General features: G+C 42.3%; 1 protein-coding gene across 3 annotated transcripts in view; it reads left to right on the top strand.

The window, feature by feature from the left end:
- Positions 1-6,735: 6,735 nt before the first annotated feature.
- Positions 6,736-23,953, top strand: part of LOC141133142 (inositol polyphosphate-5-phosphatase A-like) — an 84,758-nt gene continuing 67,540 nt past the window's right edge. Inside the window, exons 1-4 of one of the 3 annotated variants that reach the window (XM_073622313.1) lie at positions 6,736-7,330; positions 8,048-8,119; positions 20,036-20,077; positions 21,062-21,162. In XM_073622313.1, the coding sequence (XP_073478414.1) occupies positions 8,063-8,119; positions 20,036-20,077; positions 21,062-21,162 (200 nt within the window). In that variant the 5' untranslated portion in view covers positions 6,736-7,330; positions 8,048-8,062. Of the gene's footprint in view, positions 8,120-20,035; positions 20,078-21,061; positions 21,163-23,953 lie in introns of all 3 variants that reach the window. The other 2 variants (XM_073622312.1, XM_073622314.1) reach the window with 2 other exon arrangements.

Consider the following 23,953-nt stretch of genomic DNA (forward strand, 5'->3'; position numbering starts at 1 on the left):
TAGACCATGGTGTCCTACAGAAGATGAAGGTATGTTTGGTCTCTTTAAATGTTAGCCTTACCTTCTCAATCATGTTGGAGTTGTGTGTAAGACTTAGGAAGCAGGACATACAGTAGTTCTAGCACAATACACATGTAGAATAGAGCTCTCTTAAGCTAGCCATCGACAGATCAGTATTCAACTGCTTCAGTAGGTACTGGCCAAATTTTGTTCCATGTGTGATCATCCCCGCTTAACAGAAGACAATCATTTCACCGATTTCTCTTGAAAGGACTTGTTGCAAAAATTTGTTGATCAGCAGCTGCAGTCTCAGATCAGTGTAATCTGAGAGCAGCGAGTCTCGCTGTCAGAATACATCTTCCTGGGTGGGGAGGGATGGATGGAGGAATACAGTTCTTTTTTTTTTTGGTCAGCCAGTGGGCTGAGATTTAAAAAAAAAAACTACTAGTGTATGGCCAGCTTTAGACGGAGAGCCAAGCCCTTACCTAACTGGCTTTTTCATGTCATGGGACTTTAGTCCGAAAATTAAGTTCCACAAGATCACTTCAGGCCCCTTTTGGCGGTATAGCTATGTAAAACATTAAAAATAAGTGCTGATGCTGTTACAAATCCACTATTACACTGTCTCACCCCTCTCTGCACATGCAGCATTGTGCTGAAAATCAGAGCCACTAGAGGCCGATCTGCTGAAAGCCTTTTAAAGATTTACTGCTGCTCAGGGGCTCTGGGCTTCAGCAAAATGGCAGCCTCCGGAAAGAAAAAACAGGAGCGGTTCTAGAGGCAATTTACAGCACCCACTAATTTTGGTAGCATAACTATTCAAGTGGAATGTATGTTCCTAATGTTGCTGAAGAACAATATTTTTTTTCCAGTTGTTATGGGTAAAGTTCCCCTTTAATTTTCAAATGATTTTGTTACTTCTTTTTGCTAAAAATGCAAAGTTATATGTATTTAACGTTCTGTCATTTTATTATATATTTGTATAAAATTAAAGCTGGCCATACACTATACAATCTGTACAATTTTTATGTAATCTCCTTTAAAATGTAATATATATTATATGGGGACAAACCTAAACAATGTTCCATTTTTAGGACCATGTTACATGTTCCACCTGTATTTAGGGTAAAACATGTAACATGTTCCAGCTCCTGCACCCTCTCAATGTGAAAGCTGCGGGTAATCTTCTCCCTGCACCTGCTGTCACAATTTAAAAACCGTGTGGCTGTGTGAGACTCCGCCCACATGGCCATGTCATTCATTCACAGTTTCCTGTGATTGAATACACTACAACTACTATCAACCACCGCAGCTGATGGCTTGTAGTTCTGATTGGACTGCGAGGGCACTGATGAGTGCTTTCATAATTCATTCACAAGCCTTGCAGCTTGTAAACAGTCAGCCTGTATCAGAGATGGGGGCTGCAAGCTGCAGGGCTTGTCTGCAGAAGCCTGTCATTGCACTCCTGATCCACTGATAAGGGGTGCAATGCTTTCCAGGCTCCTGCAGGAAAAAAATAATGAATGCACATTTTCTTTCTGCAAACATATGTGCATTTATTATTTTTTCTTAAAAGGTGTGAACTTATCCTTTAGTTTGCATCCAATCAGGCAGACTCCTATATCACATAGTTTAGGGTAGATTTAAAGATAAATGTGCAGGGGTTAATACAACTAACAGGCTCTCACTAAAAGAGCCTGACTATGCCCACCCAGCATTGCCATTCATAGAAGACATGCTATAGCTTCTATGAATAGAGGGGGCGGAACTATCATCGGCCTGTCGTCCATAATTACATTTTCAAAAACTCTGGATAAATGCCACATTTTGATGCAAGTGTAAAAAGGTTCTTGCTATGCAGGCAAACTGGGACTGGAAGTTCAGTCTCCTCTACTTAACAGAGGAGCGTGTGAGACAACAATGGAAACTCATGCAGTACCAGCACCACCCTGTGGCTGACTGTGATAATCAGGGACTGCTACAATATTTTGTGGGATGTTATATTTTTTAAGTAACTTATTTTACTTTGCCAGGAGAAGTCAAATTGCAGATATATATATATATATATATATATATATATATACCATATACAGCTATGTCATAGAGTGAACCAACATCCACTTAAAAGTTATCCCTAACTCAGTGTCAGTTCTACCAGCCTTCTGTCATTTACCTGGGACATGTTGTCTCAGCTGAGAGAGTGACCAGTGACCCCATGAAACTGGAAACTTTCACCTCCTGGCCAAGACCTACCAATATGACCGAGCTTAGGTCATTCGTGGGGTTCTTCTCATACTGTCAAAGATTCTTCAAGGGATTCGTTAAGATAGCTTGGCCCCTCAATGAGCTGTTGAAGAAAGAGGGTGAGGACGATGACCCAAACAAGCTAGAGGGCTCAAAGTCTCGAGAGTCAATCCAAGACCTGTGGACTGATCAGTGTGAGCAAGCCTTCTGTCAGCTGAAGAGCTTAAGAAATGCCCCTGTTCTAACCAAACCTTACAAACAACATGTCGATGACAGTCGAGATGGGCTGGGCAGGGTGTTGTACCAATCAGATGATGGATCCCTGTTGCCTATGTCAGCAGAAGACTTGACCCTGCTGAGAAGAACTATTCCACTCACAAGCTGGAGTTCTTTCCCCTGAAGTGGGCAGTGGTGGATAAACTGCAAAATTACTTGTATGGTGTAGACTGTGATCAACATTTACAATAACCCGCTCACAAATATACTTACCACAGCCAAGCTGGATGCCACCAGGCATATGTGGTTGGCGGCCCTATTGGGGTTCCACTTTAATCTAAAGTACCTTCCAGGGGTCTGGAACAGAAATGCTGATGCCCTGTCAAGGAGACCCTATGACTCGGGGACTTCCACTGGAGAATGGACACGAAAGGGATACAAGCCTTGTGTCATCAGGCTAGAGAAGCGACATGGGCATAAGCCATTGGAATCTCAGTTGCAGGTGTCCCCAAATAGTACTGTGACCTTTCCTAAGTAAGGGATGAAGGCCTACCCAAGCTTTCAAAGAAAGACTCAAGAAAGTAATAGATCTGTGATATAACATTAAAAGGCCCTGGAGAGTAGATGTCCAGATCTGCTGCTGACACGCTCCAAAAGAAGCAGGCCTAGTTAACAAAGAATTGGATCAGCTGCAATTTACGAGACAGGTTGGTCTACCGAAAGGGCCTTTTAGATGATCCTGAAAATAGGTGGCAACTGTTCTTGCTAAGAAAGCATACAGAGCCTGTGTTGATTGCCCTGCGTGATAATCATGGTTACTTAAGGCCCAAATGATCTTTAAAAACAAATTAGAGAATGCTTCTATTGTCCCTGCATGCAGGCTGAAATTAAAGGAAACTATCACTCTTGCATGTGATGTATACAGAGGAAGATTTTATCCATCAGAGCCCAATGGGCAATGTTCAAAGTCAAGGATCAATAACATTGGTGTGCATTGGCTTTTTGTGTCTGGAATCTGATTTGATTGGACAGGGAAATTTCTGGTGGTGACTGACCACTTCACCCGGTATGCCCAGGTGCTTGCCTCAATGTAATCACTCTGACCAAGGGAGAGACTTTCAGAGTAGACTCATTAAGAGACTGTTAGACCTTTTAGTCATTCAGAAGTCCAGAACGACTCCTTACCACCTGGATGGAGACTCACAGCCTGAATGATTTAATCACACTGTGTTAGATAAACTCAGGATGCTCCCTGAGGAGAAGAAGCAGCAGCATTGGAGCTGGAATATTTCAGCAGTCGTACATTCCTGTAATAGTACAGAGAACAATGTCACAGAGTACTCCCCCTACAGTGAGGGGAAAAAAGTATTTGATCCCCTGCTGATTTTGTACATTTGTCCACTGACAAAGAAATGATCAGTCTATAATTTTAATGGTAGGTTTATTTTAACAGTGAGAGACAGAACAACAACAAAAATATCCAGAAAAAAAATGCTTTTCAAAAAAGTTATCAATTGATTTGCATTTTAATGAGTGAAATAAGTATTTGATCCCCTATAAATCAGCCACATTTCTGGCTCCCAGTTGTCTTCTATACAGGAGACAAGCTGAGATTAGGACACTCTCTTAAAGGGAGTGCTCCTAATCTCAGTTTATTACCTGTATAAAAGACACTTGTCCACAATAGCAGTCAATCAGATTCCAATCTCTCCACCAAGACCAAAGAGCTGTTCAAGGATGTCAGGGACAAGATTGTAGACCTAAACTAGGCTGGAATGGGCTACAAGACCATCACCAAGCAGCTTGGTGAGAGGGTGACAACAGTTGGTGTGATTATTCGCAAATGGAAGAAACACAAAATAACTGTCAATCTCCCTAGGTCTGGGACTCCATGTAAGATCTCACCTCGTGGAGTTCCAATGATCATTAGCACTAGGGGTGCAACGGATCAAAAATCTCACGGATCGGATCGATCCTCGGATCAGAGTCACGGATCGGATCGATCCTCGGATCAGCATAAAAAAACAAAACAAAAAAAAAAACAAAAAAAAAAAAAACACACAAATCTTGTTACACCCACCGGAGTTTTAGATTTAAAAGCCATTTTCAACACAAAACCGAGCTTATATGCATAAATACAGTATTTGTGCATATAAGCTCAGTTTTGTGTTGAAAATGGCTTTTAAATTTAAAACTCCGGTGGGTGTAACAAGATGTCCGCTTGCCCCCTTCTCACTCTATCATTATTGTACTGTGCAGGAGTGTGGGGTGTAGCAAGATGGCGGCGACGAAATGTCACTTCCTGTCCAGACAGCGGCCACTTCCGGGTGTACCAAGATGGCCGCCGCTCCGGAGCTAGGCCGAAGCCGGGGCCTTTCCTATGGCTGCCCCAAGAACACCATCCCCACCGTCAAACATGGAGGTGGAAACATTATGCTTTGGAGGTGTTTTTCTGCAAAAGGGACAGGACAACTTCACAGCATCAAAGGGGCGATGGACGGGGCCATGTATCATCAAATCTTGCCCCTCAGCCAGGGCATTTAAAATCGGTTGTGGATGGGTATTCCAGCATGACAATGACCCAAAACAAACAGCCAAGGCAACAAAGGAGTGTCTCAAGAAGAAGCACATTAGGTCATGGAGTGGTCTAGTCAGTCTCCAGACCTTAATCCCATAGAAAATACGTGGAGGGAGCTGAAGGCTCAAGTTACCAAACATCAGCCTCAAAACTTTAATGACTTGGAGAGGATCTGCAAAGAGGAGTGGGACAAAATCCCTTCTGAGATGTGTGCAAACCTGGTGGCCAACTGCAAGAAACATTTGACCTCTGTGATTGCCAACAAGGGTTTTGCCACCAAGTACTAAGTCATGTTTTGCTTATGGGTCAAATACTTATTTCACTCATTAAAATGCAAATCTCTCTATAACTTTCCTTTAAAATTATAGACTGATCATTTCTTTGTCAGCGGGCAAACGTACAAAATCAGCAGGGGATTAAATACTTTTTTCACCATTTGACCATTCTTCCAGAAGCACATTTGTGAGGTCAGGCACTGATGTTGGACAAGAAGTTTTGGCTCGCAGTCTCCACTCTAATTCATCCCAAAGGTGTTCTATTGGGTTGAGGTCAGGACTCTGTGCAGGCCAATCAAGTTCCTCCACCCCAAACTCGCTTATCCATGTCTTTATGAACCTTGCTGGTTGGGCTTGGCCCCTTAGTTCCAGTCAAGGGAACTCTTAAGGTGTCAGTATACCAAGACATTTTGGACAATTTCATGCTCCCAACTTTGTGGGAACAGTTTGGGGATAGCCCCTTCCTGTTCCAACATGACTGCGTACCAGTGCTTAAAGCATGGTCCATAAAGACATGGATAAGCGAGTTTGTGGTGGAGGAACTGGCCTGCACAGAGTCCTGACCTCAACCCGATAGAACACCTATGGGATGAATTAGAGCGGAGACTGCGAGCCAGGCCTTTTTGTCCGCATCAGTGCCTGATACTATATTACCAAAGTATTGGGACGCCTGCATTTACACGCACATAAACTTTAATGGCATCCTAGTCTTGGTCCCTAGGGTTCAGTATTGAGTTGGCCCACCCTTTGCAGCTATAACAGCTTCAAACTCGCTCATCCATGTCTTTATGGACCTTGTTTGTGCACTGGTGCGCAATCATGTTGGAACAGAAAGGGGCCATCCCCAAACTGTTCCCACAAAGTTATCCAATGATTTGTACCAGTGCACAAAGCAAGCATCTCCCCTGAAGAACACCTTTGGGAGGAATCAGAGTGGAGACTGCGAGTCAGGCCTTCTCGTCCACATCAGTGCCTAACCTCACAAATGCGCTTCTGGAAGAATGGTCAAACATTCCCATAGAAACACTACTAAACCTTGTGGACAACCTTCCCAGGAAGAGTTGAAGCCGTTATAGCTGCAAAGGATGTGTGTGTAAAAGCAGGTGTCCCAATACATTTGGTAATCTTGTGTATATTCCAAAATCGGCTCCACCGCAACCATTCTCTTCTGTATCCAAAACCAAAAAAAAGGTTTCGACTTGAGATATACTGGAAACCAAAATTTATATTTATTTTGTTTTTTATAGTACTTTAAAGTTTTTGGGGTTTTTTTTGTTTTTTTTTGCTGCTGTCTGTAAGTGCATCAGAATGTGTCTTTTGTGCATGAACACTTCACTGGTTTGAATGATGGAAACTATGAACAGGGTTATGGAAAATGTATTTTACATAAATAGCTTTGCCACTTTAACGTGTCCCGTGCTATTTGAGAATGCTAGGCGGTATGGCGGTATGTAGGAGAGTTTCCTGATGTTTTTCTATTTGCTCGGTTTTTGATCTTCTGAAGATTGTAGTGTGGAGTTGATGCACACTGGTTGTCTGTTTCCTACTCAGTACAGATAAGGACAGTAAGAAGTGTCAGCTGTACCTGTAATACCAGAAAGGAAGTACATGACAGTGCGAGGTGCAGGGGCTGCTGGGTGATGTGGCAGAGCCGAAATGTCTGCTCAAGGAGAAATCGCAATGTAATTTACTAGTGTTGGTTAGGTAAAGGCAACAGAAGAGTATTGATAAGGTGACTGGAAGAAAGAAGAACTGGAGGGATCAGTCTGGCAGATTTTTTTATTGGCTGAGCCCCGAACATTTGTCTTTTTTTCAACCTAACTATGCAAGTGTCAAACCTGCCGAGTAGGAATTCACTCTCCTCCATGTTGTAACTTGACACTGAGTAACAGAAGAACTGTACAAGGTAACAAGGAGACACAGAACAGAGGAGCGAGAAGAGCGGAGAGGTTGAGGAGGACACAAAGGAGGGGACAACACCTGAGCTGCATGAAATGTGTGTGACTGGGAGGGACAGGTATGTGACAGGAGAGGTATGCACCTGGATGGGCTGAGGGCAGAGCCTGCAAGACACTCCTTGGCCAGGAAGGTGGAAGATTAAAGGAATGGCAGGAGGCGGAAAGAGATAATGAAAAAGAGTTCAATCCTGGGATTTCTACCCGTCTGTCAATTAAGTTGTTACCTAAATCGGAATTACTGGGACATCCTGCCTTGGATACAAAAAACCTAATGCCTCCTGAAGCCTGTGATGTGCATCATGTGTGACACTTTGCATACTATTTACCTGTGTCCTATGGTTATAAATCTTCCAGTCTCTCACATGTCTCTGCACTTCTGTCCTTAGTTTTCTCAGTCCCTGCTGCTTCAGTTGGGTCATTTTTAATCTTGGTCTACATAGTTCTGGGGGCCCTGGCAATCTTAGCTGCAAAATTTGGTGTCACTATTTCTTATTATCTTGGTGACGTTATATCTGTGTGCACCGAGCCTCTAAGTCCTTGTGTCATATTGTATAGTCTGTATTTCGCACTCTTTGTCATTCATTCTGTGTTTTAAATCTCTCCTATTATTTATTCTTTGCTTTTCTCTATAACTCATTCTTTGTCACCTGTGCCTTGTGGTCCTTGTGCCATTCAGTGTAGCCTGAGCCATTCATTCCGTGTCACCTCTTCCTTGTGGTCTTCCTGCCATTCTGTGTAGTCCGACTCATTCATTCCGTGTCACCTGCACCTCACAGTGACTGATCTGAATTATGGAGAGCCTGGGAATCCTGCTCATCACTGCCAACATTGGTTCTATGTCTGATGAGGTGAGTTTTGATCCATCTTATTGTCCTTGCTAGCTGTTGCTTGTTTTTGTCTCATTATTCAATCCTATGGCTTTTACACTCCATTCACACTTGTGTGACTTGTCATACGATTTTGGATATCAAAGTTGCATGACAAGTCGTACCCCAAAGTTTTCCAATTATATCTATTCATATAAAAACTTCAAAGTAGTTCATGCACTGCTTTGATCCGACTTTCATGCAACTTGAGGGCCATAGACTTCAAAGGTAGTCCTCAAAAGTTGCAGAAAAGTCGTACCCAAATGGTTTCCATGCAACAGTGGGTCCGACCTTGCAGAAAGACAACAAGTCACATCCAAGTCGCACACATTCAAAGTTACATCAGAGTTGCGTCAATGTTGTACCAAAGACTTTGGAGTCCTACAAGTGTGAATGGAGCCTTAAAGGGTCAGTCCATTCAGCACTGATATTTTATTTCTGTGAGGCTGCTCATTGCTCAAATCACCTATACACTCACCTATTTTTTTTTTTTTTAATTTGTGAATATTGGCTGGGAAATCTCTGAACCAGCCTTCCCAAGCCTGAAACAAAATGTTTAGAGTCAGATTTCACTGTGTTTTTTGACAGTGAAAATACAAGCCTGATAGCATATTGGGATGATAACAGAATAGGCTTATGCCCCGTACACACGATCGGACTTTCCGACAACAAAACCGTGGATTTTTGTTCGAAGTTGGCTCCAACTTGTCTTGCATACACATGGTCACACAAATGTTGGCCAACAATTACGAACGTGGGAACGTGGTGATGTACAAGACATACGACGAGCCGAGAAAAAGGAAGTTCAATAGCCAGTGTGGCTCCTTCTGCTTGATTCCGAGCATGCGTGAACTTTTGTGCATCGGACTTGTGTATACACGATCGGAAATTCCAACAACAAATTTTGTTGGCGGAAAATTTGAGAACCGGGTATCAAACATTTGTTGGCGGAAAGTCTGACACCATACACACAGTTGGACTTTCAGCCAACAAGCTCACATCCAACATTTGTTGTCGGAAAATCCGATTGTGTGTACGGGGCTTTAGTTTATGGTTATGGGGTTAGGTCCAGAGTACATGTTAGGTGGAGCTCACACTCTTTCTCTGTGTGACAGCACTGTATGCCTATCAATAGGTACCAACACTGTCATGTGGGAGGAAGAGGACCGGGTTTCTCACATTTGAAAATACAGGGTAGGGTAGGTTTATTTTTTGTGAATTTATTTTTTGGGGGTGTGATAAGTTTTATGCCATCAAAATATTTTTGCCAAAAATCTACTATGACTATTTCATTAGGACAACAACTAATGTACTGACGAGGTCTACCTGCCACCAGTCACAAGAATTGTGAAGTCTGTCTATCCTTGATGGATTTATATTTTTGTTACTTTATGGAGAATGCAGCAGGATGAGTGAAACATATGTGGACAGCATAAGTCCACCTTAATGGGAACCAGTCACGCTTGGGTTTATGCAAAAATCTGAAAATTATTACAATTGTCCCGAGAGATGTGTATTTGCCCTCTGATTTAAGAAGTCTCTAGACTTCTTAAACTTTCATTGAACCATTTAGGGGACCAACTGCATGTAGCACTTGGTCCCATTAGAATCCATCTCTCCATTTCTAAGCATTGTTGTTCAGTCCCCTATTCAACAATACTGCTTGATAAGTGACATATTTATGGGTAAAAACTCCAGTATCTGACATCGGGAGACACTTGGAAGACCAGTGCTGGCATTTACAAAAAATACACAGTCTGTGGCTCTGTGTGATTATCTGCAGTTGCATCCAAACCTACATACCCCCATTCAATGGACTATGCAGGCCTGCAGTCAGTGTTGAGTGCTCTTTCACTTTTATGAATGATCAGTGCTCATACATGGCATTGGTCCTGACAGCACTGATTGTTCACTCATAAAATTGAAAGATCACACTGTGCTGCAGGGCTATGTGATCCATGGGTTGGGCTCTGTATGTGTATAAGAAGTTACAGATAGGCACACAGAGCTGCAGAACTGAGTGATCTTTTACTATTATGAATGAACGATGGCTACTGCCCTTAGATAATAGTAAAGAACAGTCATCTTAGAGAGGGGGCATGGCTCAGTGTTGGCTGTACCTCCTCTGACAGAAACACCCATAATTTGGGCTTAGCATGGGGTGAAGCTACAGCTAGAAAAGGAGGCGCTTTTAATCCTCAGCAGGACCACAGTTCTGAATGGGACCACATACTATATGCATATGGTTCCCTTTCAGATCAAAAAATTATTTAACATTACTTACTTTGTCCAGCCTGAGTTGTGGCTTTGATGCTGTTGCCTCTAAGAGTAAGACCTGGCAACTACCACTCTGCCAACTGCTTGAATCCATGCTAAAAACGGTGTGTTATCAGATCAGATGACCTCTGACCCTTGATTCTTAAACCAAATAAATTTAAAAAGGTTCTAAACATCTTTCATAGGTAATTCTGCACATTCCTAGTCATTTAAAGAAGAACTCCAGGATAAAAAATAAATTAGTCAGCAGCTACAAATAATGTAGCTGAAGACTTTATAAAAGGACAGACCCCTGTCCAAGGATCCTGTGCCATCGTCACCTAGGCTGGTCGTCACGCAGCCTGCTGGTACCTGTGACGTGTTCCAGAAAGCTGTGGGCAGGAATGGGGGTGCCGCATTTCCAGTGGAATAGGCTAGGTGATCTGACTAGAAGTGGGAGCAGGTACCTACCAAAACTAGGTCCCCCCCCATAAAAGTTCCAAGAGAAAAAGAGGATTGGGTGAGGAGGACATAAAGCAGAACTTCCAGTTAAGACCTCTTTCACACAGAGGCAGTTTTCAGGCGCTTTAACGCTAAAAATAGCGCCTGAAAAGCTCCTTTAAAGCTGCCTCCCATTCATTTGAATGGGTGCTTTTACACTGGGGCGGTGCGCTTGCGGGACGGTTGAAAAAGTCCTGCAAGCAGCCTCTTTGGGGCATGTTTGGAGCGCTATAAATAGTCCATTGAAATTAATGGGCCTCGCTTCCAAAGCGCCTTAATAGCACTTTAAATGCACCGCAAAACGGGTCTTTTTTTTTAAAGTCATGTTGTCACGTGACCTTAAGAAAATCGCAGCTAAAACGCAGCAAAAGCGACCGGCACTTTACAGGCTGTTTTAGAAGTGTATCAGTGTGAAAGGGGTCTTAGGGTGAAGTTCCACTTTAAGTGCAAGTAGGCGTATGCCACCTCCTGTATCACTTTCTTTTGTTTATAATTTACTGTTTCACTGAGCTCTGATGGTATAGCTTTCGCTATACTCCGGTGCTCTTAGGGGAGATATACGATTCTGCTACACAGCAGCGGCTCTGCCCACCTCTCCCCTGTCCATTCACAGAATGCATTGGATTTTTTTAATGGGTTTACATAATGCAAAGTGTTTTGTGATTGGTAAAGGAGAGAGAAAGCACAGGCAGGACAACTACAAACGACTCTATGGATGCTGTGTAGGACACTGGTAGTTGGGGTCCTGGAGCACGGGAAGTATAGCAATAGCTATAGCAACAGTATACTATTGCCACTCAGTGAAACAGTAAACTGGAAGGAGTTAGCATATACCTTGTTGTGTGCACAGCAGATTTATAACATTTATTTTTTTCCCTGAAGTTCTTCTTTAACCGCTTGCCGCCTGTTCATTTACGTCGGCAGAATGGCACGGCTGCGCAAATGGGCGTACCTGTACGTCCCTTTGAATTTGCCGGCGTGCCATCGCGTGCCCGCCGTGAGCTCCGTGTGTAGGATCACAGGTCCCGCAGACAGGAGAGGAAGAACGGGGAGATGCTGATGTAAACAAGCATCTCTCCGTTCTGCCTAGTGACAGGACACTGATCACAGCTCCCTATGATCGGGTGCGGTGATCAATGATGTGTCACTCGTAGCCACGCCCCCTAACAGTTAGAATCACTCCCTAGGACACACCTAACCCTTCCCTAGCCAGCTAGTGGTTAACCCCTTCACTGCCAGTGTCATTTTTACAGTAATCAGTGCAATTTTATAGCACTGATCGCTGTAAAAATGACAATGGTCCCAAAAATGTGTCAAAATTGTCCGATGTGTCCGCCATAATGTCGCAGTCACGATAAAAATCGCAGATCGCCGCCATCACTAGTAAAAAAAAAAAAAAGATATTAATAAAAATGACATAAAACTATCTCCTATTTTGTAGACTCTATAACTTTTGCGCAAACCATTCAATAAACATTATTGCGATTTTTTTTACCAAAAATATGTAGAAGAATACGTATCGGCCTAAACTGAGGAAAACATTTTTTTTAAATTTTTTGGGGGGATATTTATTATAGCAAAAAGTAAAAAATAATGTGTTTTTTTTTAAATTGTCACTCTATTTTTGTTTATAGCGCAAAAAGGTGATCAAATACCACCAAAAGAAAGCTCTATTTATGGGAAAAAAAGGATGTCAATTTTGTTTGGGAGCCACGTCGCACGACCGCGCAATTGTCAGTTAAAGCGACGCAGTGCTGAATCGCAAAAAGTGCTCTGGTCTTTGGCCAGCCAAATGGTCCGGGGCTGAAGTGGTTAAGAGTATTCAGATTCATGCAACACAAAACCTGTCGATCTAGGGTTGCATGGCAGGCAGTTACACTAAGGCCTTGTTCACATGGGGCATAATACAGCGTTGTTTTCTGTGTGTCATTGCGGTGATGACGTTTTACAATGCAGTTTGCACATAGTGTGAATACAGCCTTAAAGTGGTTCTAAAGCCTTAAGGTTTTTCACCTTCATGCATTTTATTTCATCCCCTATTATTTATTTAATTACAGGTTACCTTAAGGGCACTTTCACACTGCTAGCGCCCAGGCATCGGCGGTAAAGTGCTGCTATTTTTAGCAGCGCTTTACCGTAGTTTTTGCAGCGTTTTTCGTCCACTAACGGGGCGCTTTTAACCCTCGCTAGCGGCCGAAAAAGAGGTAGCCTCCCTGACAGTATTCCCTAGTGTAGCTCGGGGTTAAATTACAGTCCCATTAGCGGTAACCCCGAGCCACACTCGGGATTACATCTCAGGATCCTGGTGCGGTATACTTACCTTGTCCCCAGGATCCTGCGATGTCCCCCGGCTGTGTCTGCGGGCTCTGTCTCCTCCGAAGCCTCTCCGTGCCAGGCTCCGTTCCATGCGAGCGTCACGACGCACGGGGGCGGAGCCTGGTGGCAAATTTAAAAAAAATGTACAAACCATAACACTTTACTGTATGAAATTATTTCACATCCCTTTTGTCCCCAGTGCTTTGGCCCATGCCCTGCATGCAGTTTTATATTATATATACACTCTTCTTTCTGCCTGGAAACTGGAGATTGTCCATAGCAACCAAAAAGTGTCCCTTTACGTCAAAAATGGCTTTAGACCAGCTAGAAAACAGCGATAGTAAATTAGAACATTTGCAGAATTGAGCGATAGTTAATCGTGGGGAAATTTATTTTATTATTATTATATTATTATTATTTTTAATTATTTATATTTATTTATTATATTATATTATAATTTATGTTTTTGTGTTTCAAATTTCATCATACCCGGGATATCTACTAGACTCTTGTTTGGACAGATTTAAGTGCGTTATTGTTAAGAATTACAGGCCTACAATATAAAACGCCAAATTTCCATGCAAAATAATTGTACCGCTTTCAGCACCTAAAATCCGAAATAATCATACCGCCAGGGAGGTTAAAACCGCCCGCGTTATAGCCGTGCGTTATAGCTGCGCTGCCCCATTGATTTCAGTAGGCAGGAGCGGTGTATACACCGCTCCAAAGATGCTGCTTGCAGGAGTTTTTTTAACGTCCTGCAAGTGCACCACTCCAGTGTGAAAGCCCAAGTGCTCAGGAGAGGCGATATGCAGACACTATTTTTAGCGCTGTAGCACCTGCAAAATGCCCCAGTGTGAAAGGGGTCTAAACTAACTTTCCCTCCTCCTCCCACTCTCACAATTGGATACACTATATAAACATTTTTTAAATGTAATAAATTTTTTCTGCATTTCAGGTCTAGGCATGAATGACATTTGTGTTGCCCCATCTCCTCTCCTGGATTCTGCGAGTTATGCAGATGTGTCGCAGAGCTTCAAGTCTCGCAGAGCCCTGTGGCACATGCACACGTACAAGTTTCCACGCACATGTATGCGTGCAAATGTGCCAAAGAGCTCTGCCTGAACCCAAAGGCCAGGCAGAGTCCTTCGGCCCTGCAAGGCCATATGCATACTGGACATTTTTCCAACTCTCCTAGACTTCTTTCCTCCTGGAAGCAAAGTTTGGGCAGAAAAAAATGCTTGACAACTCATGTGACACGTTTAGGCGCGTCAACCGCTTGGGCGTTAATTAATTTCATTGGCCAGAATAATAATTTATTCTGGACATTGAAATGAATTAACACACCTAGCACTTAGGTGCGGTTTTCAATCTTTAACCACTTCAGCCCCGGAAGAATTTACCCCCTTCCTGACCAGAGCGATTCGGCACTGCATCGCTTTAACTGACAATTGCGCAGTCGTGCGACGTTGTAACCAAACAAAATTGACGTCCTTTTTTTCCCACAAATAGAGCTTTCTTTTGGTGGTATTTGATCGCCTCTGCGGTTTTTATTTTTTGCGCTATAAACAAAATTTTGAACAAAAACGCATTATTTTTTACTTTTTGCTATAATAAATATCCCCCAAAAATATATATTTTTTCCTCAGTTTAGGCCGATATGTAATCTTCTACATATTTTTGGTAAAAAAAATCGCAATAAGCATATATTGATTGGTTTGCGCAAAAGTTATAGCATCTACAAAATAAGGGATAGATTTATAGCATTATTATTATTATTATTTTTTTTTTCTTTTTACTAGTAATGGCGGCGATGTGCGATTTTTATCATGACTGCGACATTATGGTGGACACATCGAACAATTTTGACACATTTTTGGACCATTGGCATTAATACAGTGGTCAGTGCGATTAAAAATGCATTGATTACTGTAAAAATGTCACTGGCAGTGAAGGGGTTAACTGTGTTCCCTGGGAGGTGATTCTAACTGAAGGGGGAGGGACTAACTTCCTATTAGCTAGGAACCACGATCTGTCACTCCTGTCAGAACAGAACAGGGAAGGGCGTGTTTACACACACTCGTCCCTGTTCTGTGTCTCCAGCTCACGATCGCTCAAGGTCATCGCTTCCGTCCATCTCGAGCATCGGCACCCCCGCGCGCCTGCTATCCGGACCCCGCGAGCCCATGTACAGTTACGTGGTTTGCGCAGGGGAGCCAACCTGCCGCAGTAAAACTGCGGCGGCTGGTCCGGACGCGGTTAAACCATTGAAGTCTATGGAACTAAAAACCAGGAAAAAAAAAACCCTGGCTCTTTCCATAAAATGCACAGATGTGAACTACATCCATAGGAAACCAAGTTATATGGACTGTAGTGTGTTTTTGCAAAACTAAAAATGCACTAAAAAATGCATAGGTGTGAACCAGGCCTAAAAGAGAACCTGAATTATAATAACTAGTTAACTACACTACTGACCCCTCCTGTAAGTGCTGTCTGCCTGGCTGTCATAGTGATTCAATGGATGTAATTATTTTCAAGTCTCTGTCCAGAAATCAGTATATTGATCAGTAGTTCTAGCTGCATACTTCCATGGTTCCTGGGTCGAAATTACTGAAGCCAAGGCCAAAGTCAGGCTATTTGCCATTTTTGAGAGAGAGGTTAGCATTGGCATTTGCCATATTTTTTCAGTACAGATTTCCTAAAATAAATCTAAAGGCTCCACGTTTTCTTGTAAATTAGCTGGAAGGAGAGCTCTAGCTATAAAAAAAAAAAAAGTCAAGTAAAGTATGCTTGCTGGGATTTGTAGATCCTCTGCAGGTGTTTGGACCTAGCTTGGCTATGCATGTGCTTGCTCCCACCTGCCATCGCTCCTGCTCACCCTCCCTCCACTTCCCATGTATATCCCTGCGCTATTGCACTCATTTGCATCCCCCCAGCTGCCTTGGAAATAGTCAAATGTTGATCCTGATTTGCAGTTTTTTAACCACAAAACATAAACACCTTGTTAACCTTTCCTGTCCGACATTTGCATGGTGCTTCTCTAACATACAAACTAAGCTTCATGTTTATCTTAAGGCACAACTCCACCCAACCTAGATTATTGTATTGCAAACCAGTGAATTTGTGTTTACCAATTTAAAGCTTAACTCCAACCAGTTAGATTATAATCTTAATATCGAAGTACAGGTGCATCTAAAAAAAATTTGAATATCATCAAAAAGTTAATTTATTTCAGTAATTCAATTCAGTGAAACTAATATATTATATAGATTCATTACACACAGAGTGATATATTTCAAGCATTTCTTTCTTTTAATTTTGATTATGGCTTACAGCTAGTGAAAACCCAAAATTCGGTATCTCAGAAAATTTGAATATTGTGTAAATGTTCAATATTGTAGACTCATTGTGTCACACTCTAATTAGCTAATTAACTCAAAACACCTGTAAAGGTTTCCTGAGCCTTTAACTGTCTCTCAGTCTGGTTCAGTAGGTTACACAATCATGGGGAAGACTGCTGACTGGACAGTTGTTCAGAAGACAGTCATTGACACCATCCACAAGGAGGGTAAGTCACAAAAGGTCCTTGCTGAAGAAGGGGGCTGTTCACAGAGTGCTGTATACAAGCATATTATTGGAAAGTTGAGTAGAAGGAAAAAGTGTGGTAGAAAAAAGGTGCACAAGCAACAGGGATAACCGCAGCCTTGAGAGCATTGTGATGCAATGGCCATTCAAGAATTTGGGGGAGATCACAAGAAGTGGACTACGGCTGGTGTCAGTGCTTCAAGAGCCACCACACACAGATGTATCCAGGACATGGGCTACAACTGTCACATTCCTTGTGTCAAGCCACTCCTGAACTAGAGACAATGTCAGAAGCGTCTTACCTGGGCTAAGGAGAAAAGGACTAGACTGTTGTCATTTTATTCAGAAATCAAGGTCCTAGAGTCTGGAGGAAAATAGGAGAGGCACAGAATACAAGTTCTATGAGGTCCAGTGTGAAGTTTCCACAGTCAGTGATGATTTGGGGAGTCATGTCATCTGCTGGTGTTGGTCCATTGTGTTTTATCAAGTCCAAAGTCAGCACAGCCCTCTACCAGGAAAGTCTAGAGCACTTCATGCTTCCCTCTGCTGACCAGCTTTAGGGAGATGCTGATTTCATTTTCCAGCAGGACTTGGTACCTGCCCACACTGCAAAAAGTACCAATAGCTGGTTTAATGATCATGGTATCACTGTGCTTGATATGCCAGCAAACTCGCCTGACCTAAACCCCATAGAGAATATGTGGGGTATTTTCAAAAGGAAGATGAGTGACACCTGACCCAATGATGCAGATGAGCTGAAGGCTGCTATCAAAGCAACCTGGGCTTCCATAACACCTCAACGGTGCCACAGGCTGATCGCCTCCATGCCACACCGCATTGATGTATTAATTCATGGAAAAGGAGCCCTGACCAAGTATTGAGTGCATACTATGTACATGGACATACTTTTCAGTAAGTATTAAAAATCCTTTTTTTACTGGTCTTACTGTATGTAATATTTAAATTTTCTAAGATACTGAATTTTGTAAGCCATAATATTTTTGTAAGCCATAATCATTAAAATTAAAAAGTAAGGACTGCTTGAAATATATCTCTCTGCGTGTAATGAATCTATATAATATACAGGTTTCGCTTTTTTAATTAAATTACTAAAATAAATTAACTTTTTGATAATATTTACATTTTTTAGATGCACCTCATACTTCATGCCAAATTGCTCTTCCTTTCTTCCTCTCTGCAGTCTATACCCCTTGTTTCTTCTTCCTTATGGTTTTTGTGACTGAACACCTCGGTTTTCTCAATAAGCTTCCAGTTGCGTCCCACCTGTAACCAGTAAACTGACCTAAGCCAGGTCCACATGCATGCACAGCATGTAAGTGAATTCCCATAAAATCATGGGAATTGTAGTTCAGAATTCATCCTCGGGAACATGGTGGCTGTGATGTGGGCTGCTGGCTTAGACCTCCCCATGGAACCAGGACACAGGAAATGAATGCAGAGGAAGGTGATGATGTCACATGTGAGAAAAAACATTCATTAATCTTTAAGTAAGGCATTGTTTGTTGTCACTCAAAAGCATTTTTATTGTCCAGGGACATAGGGAGCTAAGGGTAAAAAGTGGACATAATCCTGAAGTTCAGCTTTAAGCAATCATCATTTTTTTCACCCATCTGCAAACTTCTCTTCCTTCTAAAAAAAAAAAAAAGGAACCAAACAGACCATTGGAAGTTGTTTCCATGGTGCATTAAACAGAACATTGGTATGTGATTGTCTTGGTTACCTATCAGGTATCCAACTTTAAATACAGTATATCAATTGATTGTGGCGTTGTGAAATCATTTGTTAGGGTTTAGACCTATTTCAAGAGGCAAATTATTTGGAAACTAACAACCAACCCTAAAACAAAAAAATAATATGTTGCTGTTTTGCTGTTTACCAGGGGGGTTTACAGTGGGGTTCTGAAGTCCAAAGAGAGAACTGGGAAAATGTTAACTGATGATAGTCAAAAGAACAGTGCAAATTTAATCAGCGCAGTCAGTCCACTGTGATAATAAACATGGTTACAAGCTCAAACCCTGATGAAGTGATTTCACTACAATCCCAAATGTAACATAAAACCGAAATTCTATTGTGGTGCAACCTATATAAAATTCAAACAAATAATGTCCATAGCACATATATAGTCCATTAGAAGTATACACAGTGGTGATTGAAGATACTTCTAATGGACTTCTAATGGACTATATATGTGCTATGGACATTTATTTAATTTTTTTTATAGGTTGCATTACACTAGAACTTTGGTTTTATGATACAACTGATGATCAGCATAGAGAAAATATCAACTCACAGGTTTTCTGGGAGGATCAATGGTTATTTTTTGCAATTATTGAAAAAACACTTTTAATGGTATATTTAAAAGAGAAGTTCGGGAAATAAAAAAATAAAAAAACATTTATACTTGCCTCGGTGGATGCAGCATCAGTCTGATGCTACATCTGTTCCCTGCTGCCTCTAAGAGAACCGAGCAATCAGAGACTGCTGATCATTTAGTTCTTGGTCTTCAGTGAACAGGGAGATTATGACTGTTAGTCTCCGGCTCTCTGCTCTGCCCCTCCAGCGCTTACTGGAGCGCTGGGCTGTGTAGGGGGTGGGAGCAGTTGGCTGAGAGGCTGAACCAGATGCTAGTCCAAGCATCTGGGTGGATCCCACGGCATTAAAGTTGAGGTCTCTCCAGAGCCTAGACCACCTGAGTGACCTCAGCCGACAGCAGACTTTAGCCCACTGTCGGCTGAATACGGAGAAGTAGGGCCAAAAGAGCTTTGGCCCTTCTTCTCCATTCACAGAGCAAAAGGGAGAAAACGAGAGAAGTTCATTGTTAGGGTTTTTATATATTTTAATCACTCTGGTAAGGAACCCCTTCCTATGATGTTTGAGATTCCATACGGACCACTAAGATCCAGATTTGTTCTGAAAAATCAGAGCTTGGGAAGGAATGCTTGAATCTGGTTGGGTGCTTTTGGCCTATACAGACAGCTTTCACTATTAATGCCCTTTGTTGTCAGCTGAACCTTTCTCCTTCTCAAAATGTAAAAACATACACAAGTATTCAAATGTGAATATATAGGCAAATAAAATTCTTCACTTTCCAATAGGAATCAGTAACAGATTGTGACATGATGTATCTTGTTGACTCTTGTGATAGCGTTGTTTGCCAATGCAGAACATTGCTTATATATTTCATACTATTAATCAAAATCATAAATTATATTTCAACAGCCAGGGGAGATTGAAAAAAATTGGCTTCAGGAATTCTATAAGGTAATATTCAAACTGTACTGTGGACACCAACTGTATTCTTCATTAATGTAATAAAATGTACAACCATTTGAATTTTGGTAATCTTTTAGAAATATGTGTAAACAAATAAATTGTTAATGTAAATTACTGTATATCATTGTGTGTAAATGCTTTAAAACATTGATCTGAAAATATTAATGCAAATCAAAAGTAAAGAATCAACGATGCTTCTGGTGACTATTATTATTGGGGACTAGTGTTAAAGCCATTGCACCAGTATGAGGGTCAGGCAACCAGCAGGTGAAGTTAACAGCGATAGTCAAGGTTAAAGCTGGTCCTACACTGATTGAAAGACCCTGCTTTACCGGCCAAATTTCGATCAACAGAAGTCAAGCAATTTACAGAAGTCGACTTCTGAAGAAGGGACATGCTAAAAGATTTCCATTGCTGCAGCCATTGATTAGTGTATTCTGACAGTGTATTACTCCATCCACCAAAGAAAAAAACTATGTACGGCCAGCTTTAATGTTACCCTAAAAAGAGGTCATTGCTGCACAAGGAATGCCGAGGTTAGGGGACAAAAACAAGCCTGTTCATCTAACCCACCCCAGAAGAGAAGAGTAAACTGTCCCATCTAGCAGTTGTGGATGTATAGAAGTGCACATGGTGACCAGTAAGTACTCCAATGAGAATGTACATGCTTTATAGGGGCAGCAACATCGAGAACCCAGTTGGGGGGGTACTGGTAAGCGAGAAGGCGGTCTGGAATCTGGATTGATTTAATAAACATGAGGATATGATAATGACTCCTGGTAGCCCAATATGTCCTGGTTGTCCTGCCACGCTATTCCAGGGCATATGTAGCTTACACACAATTCTTGTTCTGTTTGTTGCCCCTTTGCTTCATTTTTAATCCTGTAGAAATATATGTAATTCTGATCTGTATTTGCAGTTTTACTTATAGGTAACTTTTTTTCTCCTTGAACATCTGTGTTCCCCTTTTAGACAGTACAGGAGCACCAGCCGGCTTTCATAGCTCTTCATCTGCAGGAGTTTGGGGGAAAGAATTACCAAGGGAATATGGGGTCTGCTGAAACCTTCATCAGGTAAAATCCTCCTCCGTCTCTGTCAATAGATCAGGGGTAGGCAATCTTAAAGAGGTGGAGATCTACCTAAACAACATGAGAGAAGTCAAAGATCACCAGGCACAGTGTCGTCCAGTGTTGCCTGCTCACATCTGCTGAGGCAGCAGGAATTAAGCCCCCTGTTGCTTTTGGTGGGTGCTACCGCCTTTCAAACGTAACCCATTCAAGTAAATGGGTCCACTTTAGAAGTGCCCCGCAACTGCATGCTTCTGCAGGGTCCAAGGGGTTAAAGCAGGTGGTCAGAAAGCAACACAACACTGAGTGCTTTAACATTTGTTTGCACTACTGCACAAGGTTGCTGGGCATTTGCAGAGTAGCCTCATTCACTTGAATGGGTCTTGCTTGGCAGGTGCTACACCCACCAACCATGGCAGGGCGTATAACTCTTGCTGTGAAATGTGTACACCCCCTGGGCACTGCAGCTAAAGGGGGTGCAGTTGGGGCAGGAGTGGTAAAAACACGTCTTAAATATGGAGTTTTACCACCCCTCAAATTACACATGCAAATAAACCATTACTGTTCTGAACCCCCTATAAGGCTGCTTTCACACTGATGTGCTGTGGTTTACCTGTACTAGCGCAGTGCATCTGAGACCTTCCTGGGTTAGCTGCGCTTTGCCATAGACTTCTATTATATCTGGCAGATGTAGCGGACTTTCAGAAAGTTTACCAAGACTCCTGCATTTAGAGAGTGCACCAAACCCACAGGATATAATTGAGGTCTATGGCTAATCGCAGCAAACCAACAGATAAGCTGCAGGTACACTGCATTGCACCTGGGGTGTGGGCAAACCACAGCACATCAGTGTGAAAGCAGCCCTATATTATTATTGCTTCACACTGACCTGAAGGTCTCTTCTTTCCTTCTGCTGGCACCACTCTGGAGATCACTAGCCGGGATAAGAGGTGGAGTGCAGTTGGTATCACTCTGCATGGTACATGAGCCAGCACTACAGAGGAGGCATCAGCTTATGCACCTCTTGCTCCCTACTACAGCTCCAACTACAAGTAGTCCCGTTGCATTGCACTCTGTTTGATAACACGAACAGTAAAAGTACCTAAATTTGATCTGGTATCAGCATCTTGCAGTCTATTGTACTGCAGAGCTTAAAGAGGAAGAAGGAGTAGGAGCAAAAGGAGACAGGTCTATTGAAGTGCAAGGTGCATCTAATAGAAGGAGACAACAGAGAGATGAGCTCATCAGCATCGTACTTCTCCTTTCATTGACCAAAAAACAGGATAGGGATGGGGAAGAGAACTGTAAATGAAAGTGAACCTGCAACAGAGAAAGATCAGATCTCCTTCCTTTCCAGAAAGGGCTGTGCTATGTAGTACTGGATTGGGTGGACAGAAGTAAAAATCTTTTGGACGATACTTCAGCCATCTCATAAGTGTTTCAGTAGCCCTAATAAATGTAGTTCATCTGTGTATTTAGCTGTTTTCCTGCAGTTTAGCTTTAGTCTACTAAATTTTCAAGTTTTAAGAATAAAGTATATACATTGTGTGAGGGGGCTGCATAGGAAAAAAAGTAAGAGGCCCTCTACCTCTCTAACCTCTATCTTAAGTGATTATGGAATATTAACTGCTTTAGTAGAAATCATATCCAGGTTCCTGACTTATTTACGTTCGCTTTATCCAGATGTATTTGCCAAATGTTAAAGCTACAGATACAGTGGGGCAAAAAAGTATTTAGTCAGCCACCAATTGTGCAAGTTCTCCCACTTAAAAAGATGAGAGAGGCCTGTAATTGTCATCATAGGTATACCTCAACTATGAGAGACAAAATGTGGAAACAAATCCAGACAATCACATTGTCTGATTTTTGAAAGAATTTATTTGCAAACTGTGGTGGAAAATAAGTTCATCTCAATACTTTGTTATATATCCTTTGTTGGCAATGACAGAGATCAAACGTTTTCTGTAATGCCCCGTACACACGGTCGGACTTTGTTCGGACATTCCGACAACAAAATCCTAGGATTTTTTCTGACGGATGTTGGCTCAAACTTGTCTTGCATACACACGGTCACACAAAGTTATCGGAAAATCCGATCGTTCTGAACGCGGTGACGTAAAACACGTACGTCGGAACTATAAACAGGGCAGTGGCAATAGCTTTCATCTCTTTATTTATTCTGAGCATGCGTGGCACTTTGTCCGTCGGATTTGTGTACAGACGGTCGGAATTTCCGACAACGGATTTTGTTGTCGGAAAATTTTATCTCCTGCTCTCCAACTTTGTGTGTCGGAAAATCCGATGGAAAATGTCCGATGGAGCCCACACACGGTCGGAATTTTCGACAACACGCTCCGATCGGACATTTTCCATCGGAAAATCCGACCGTGTGTACAGGGCATAAGTCTTCACAAGGTTGTCACACACTGTTGCTGGTATGTTGGCCCATTCCTCCATGCAGATCTCCTCTAGAGCAGTGATGTTTTGGAGCTGTCGCTGGGCAACACAGACTTTCAACTCCCTCCAAAGGTTTTCTATGGGGTTGAGATCTGGAGACTGGCTAGGCCACTCCAGGACCTCGAAATGCTTCTTATGAAGCCACTCCTTCGTTGCCCGGGCGGTGTGTTTGGGATCATTGTCATACTGAAAGACCAAGCCACGTTTCATCTTCAATGCCCTTGCTGATGGGAGGAGGTTTGCACTCAAAATCTCACGATACATGGCCCCATTCATTCGTTCATATACACGGATCAATCGTCCTGTTCCCTTTGCAGAGAAACAGCCCCAAAGCATTATG

Source organism: Aquarana catesbeiana, linkage group LG03 (assembly GCF_042186555.1).
Source record: "Aquarana catesbeiana isolate 2022-GZ linkage group LG03, ASM4218655v1, whole genome shotgun sequence".
Classification (NCBI taxonomy): domain Eukaryota; kingdom Metazoa; phylum Chordata; class Amphibia; order Anura; family Ranidae; genus Aquarana; species Aquarana catesbeiana.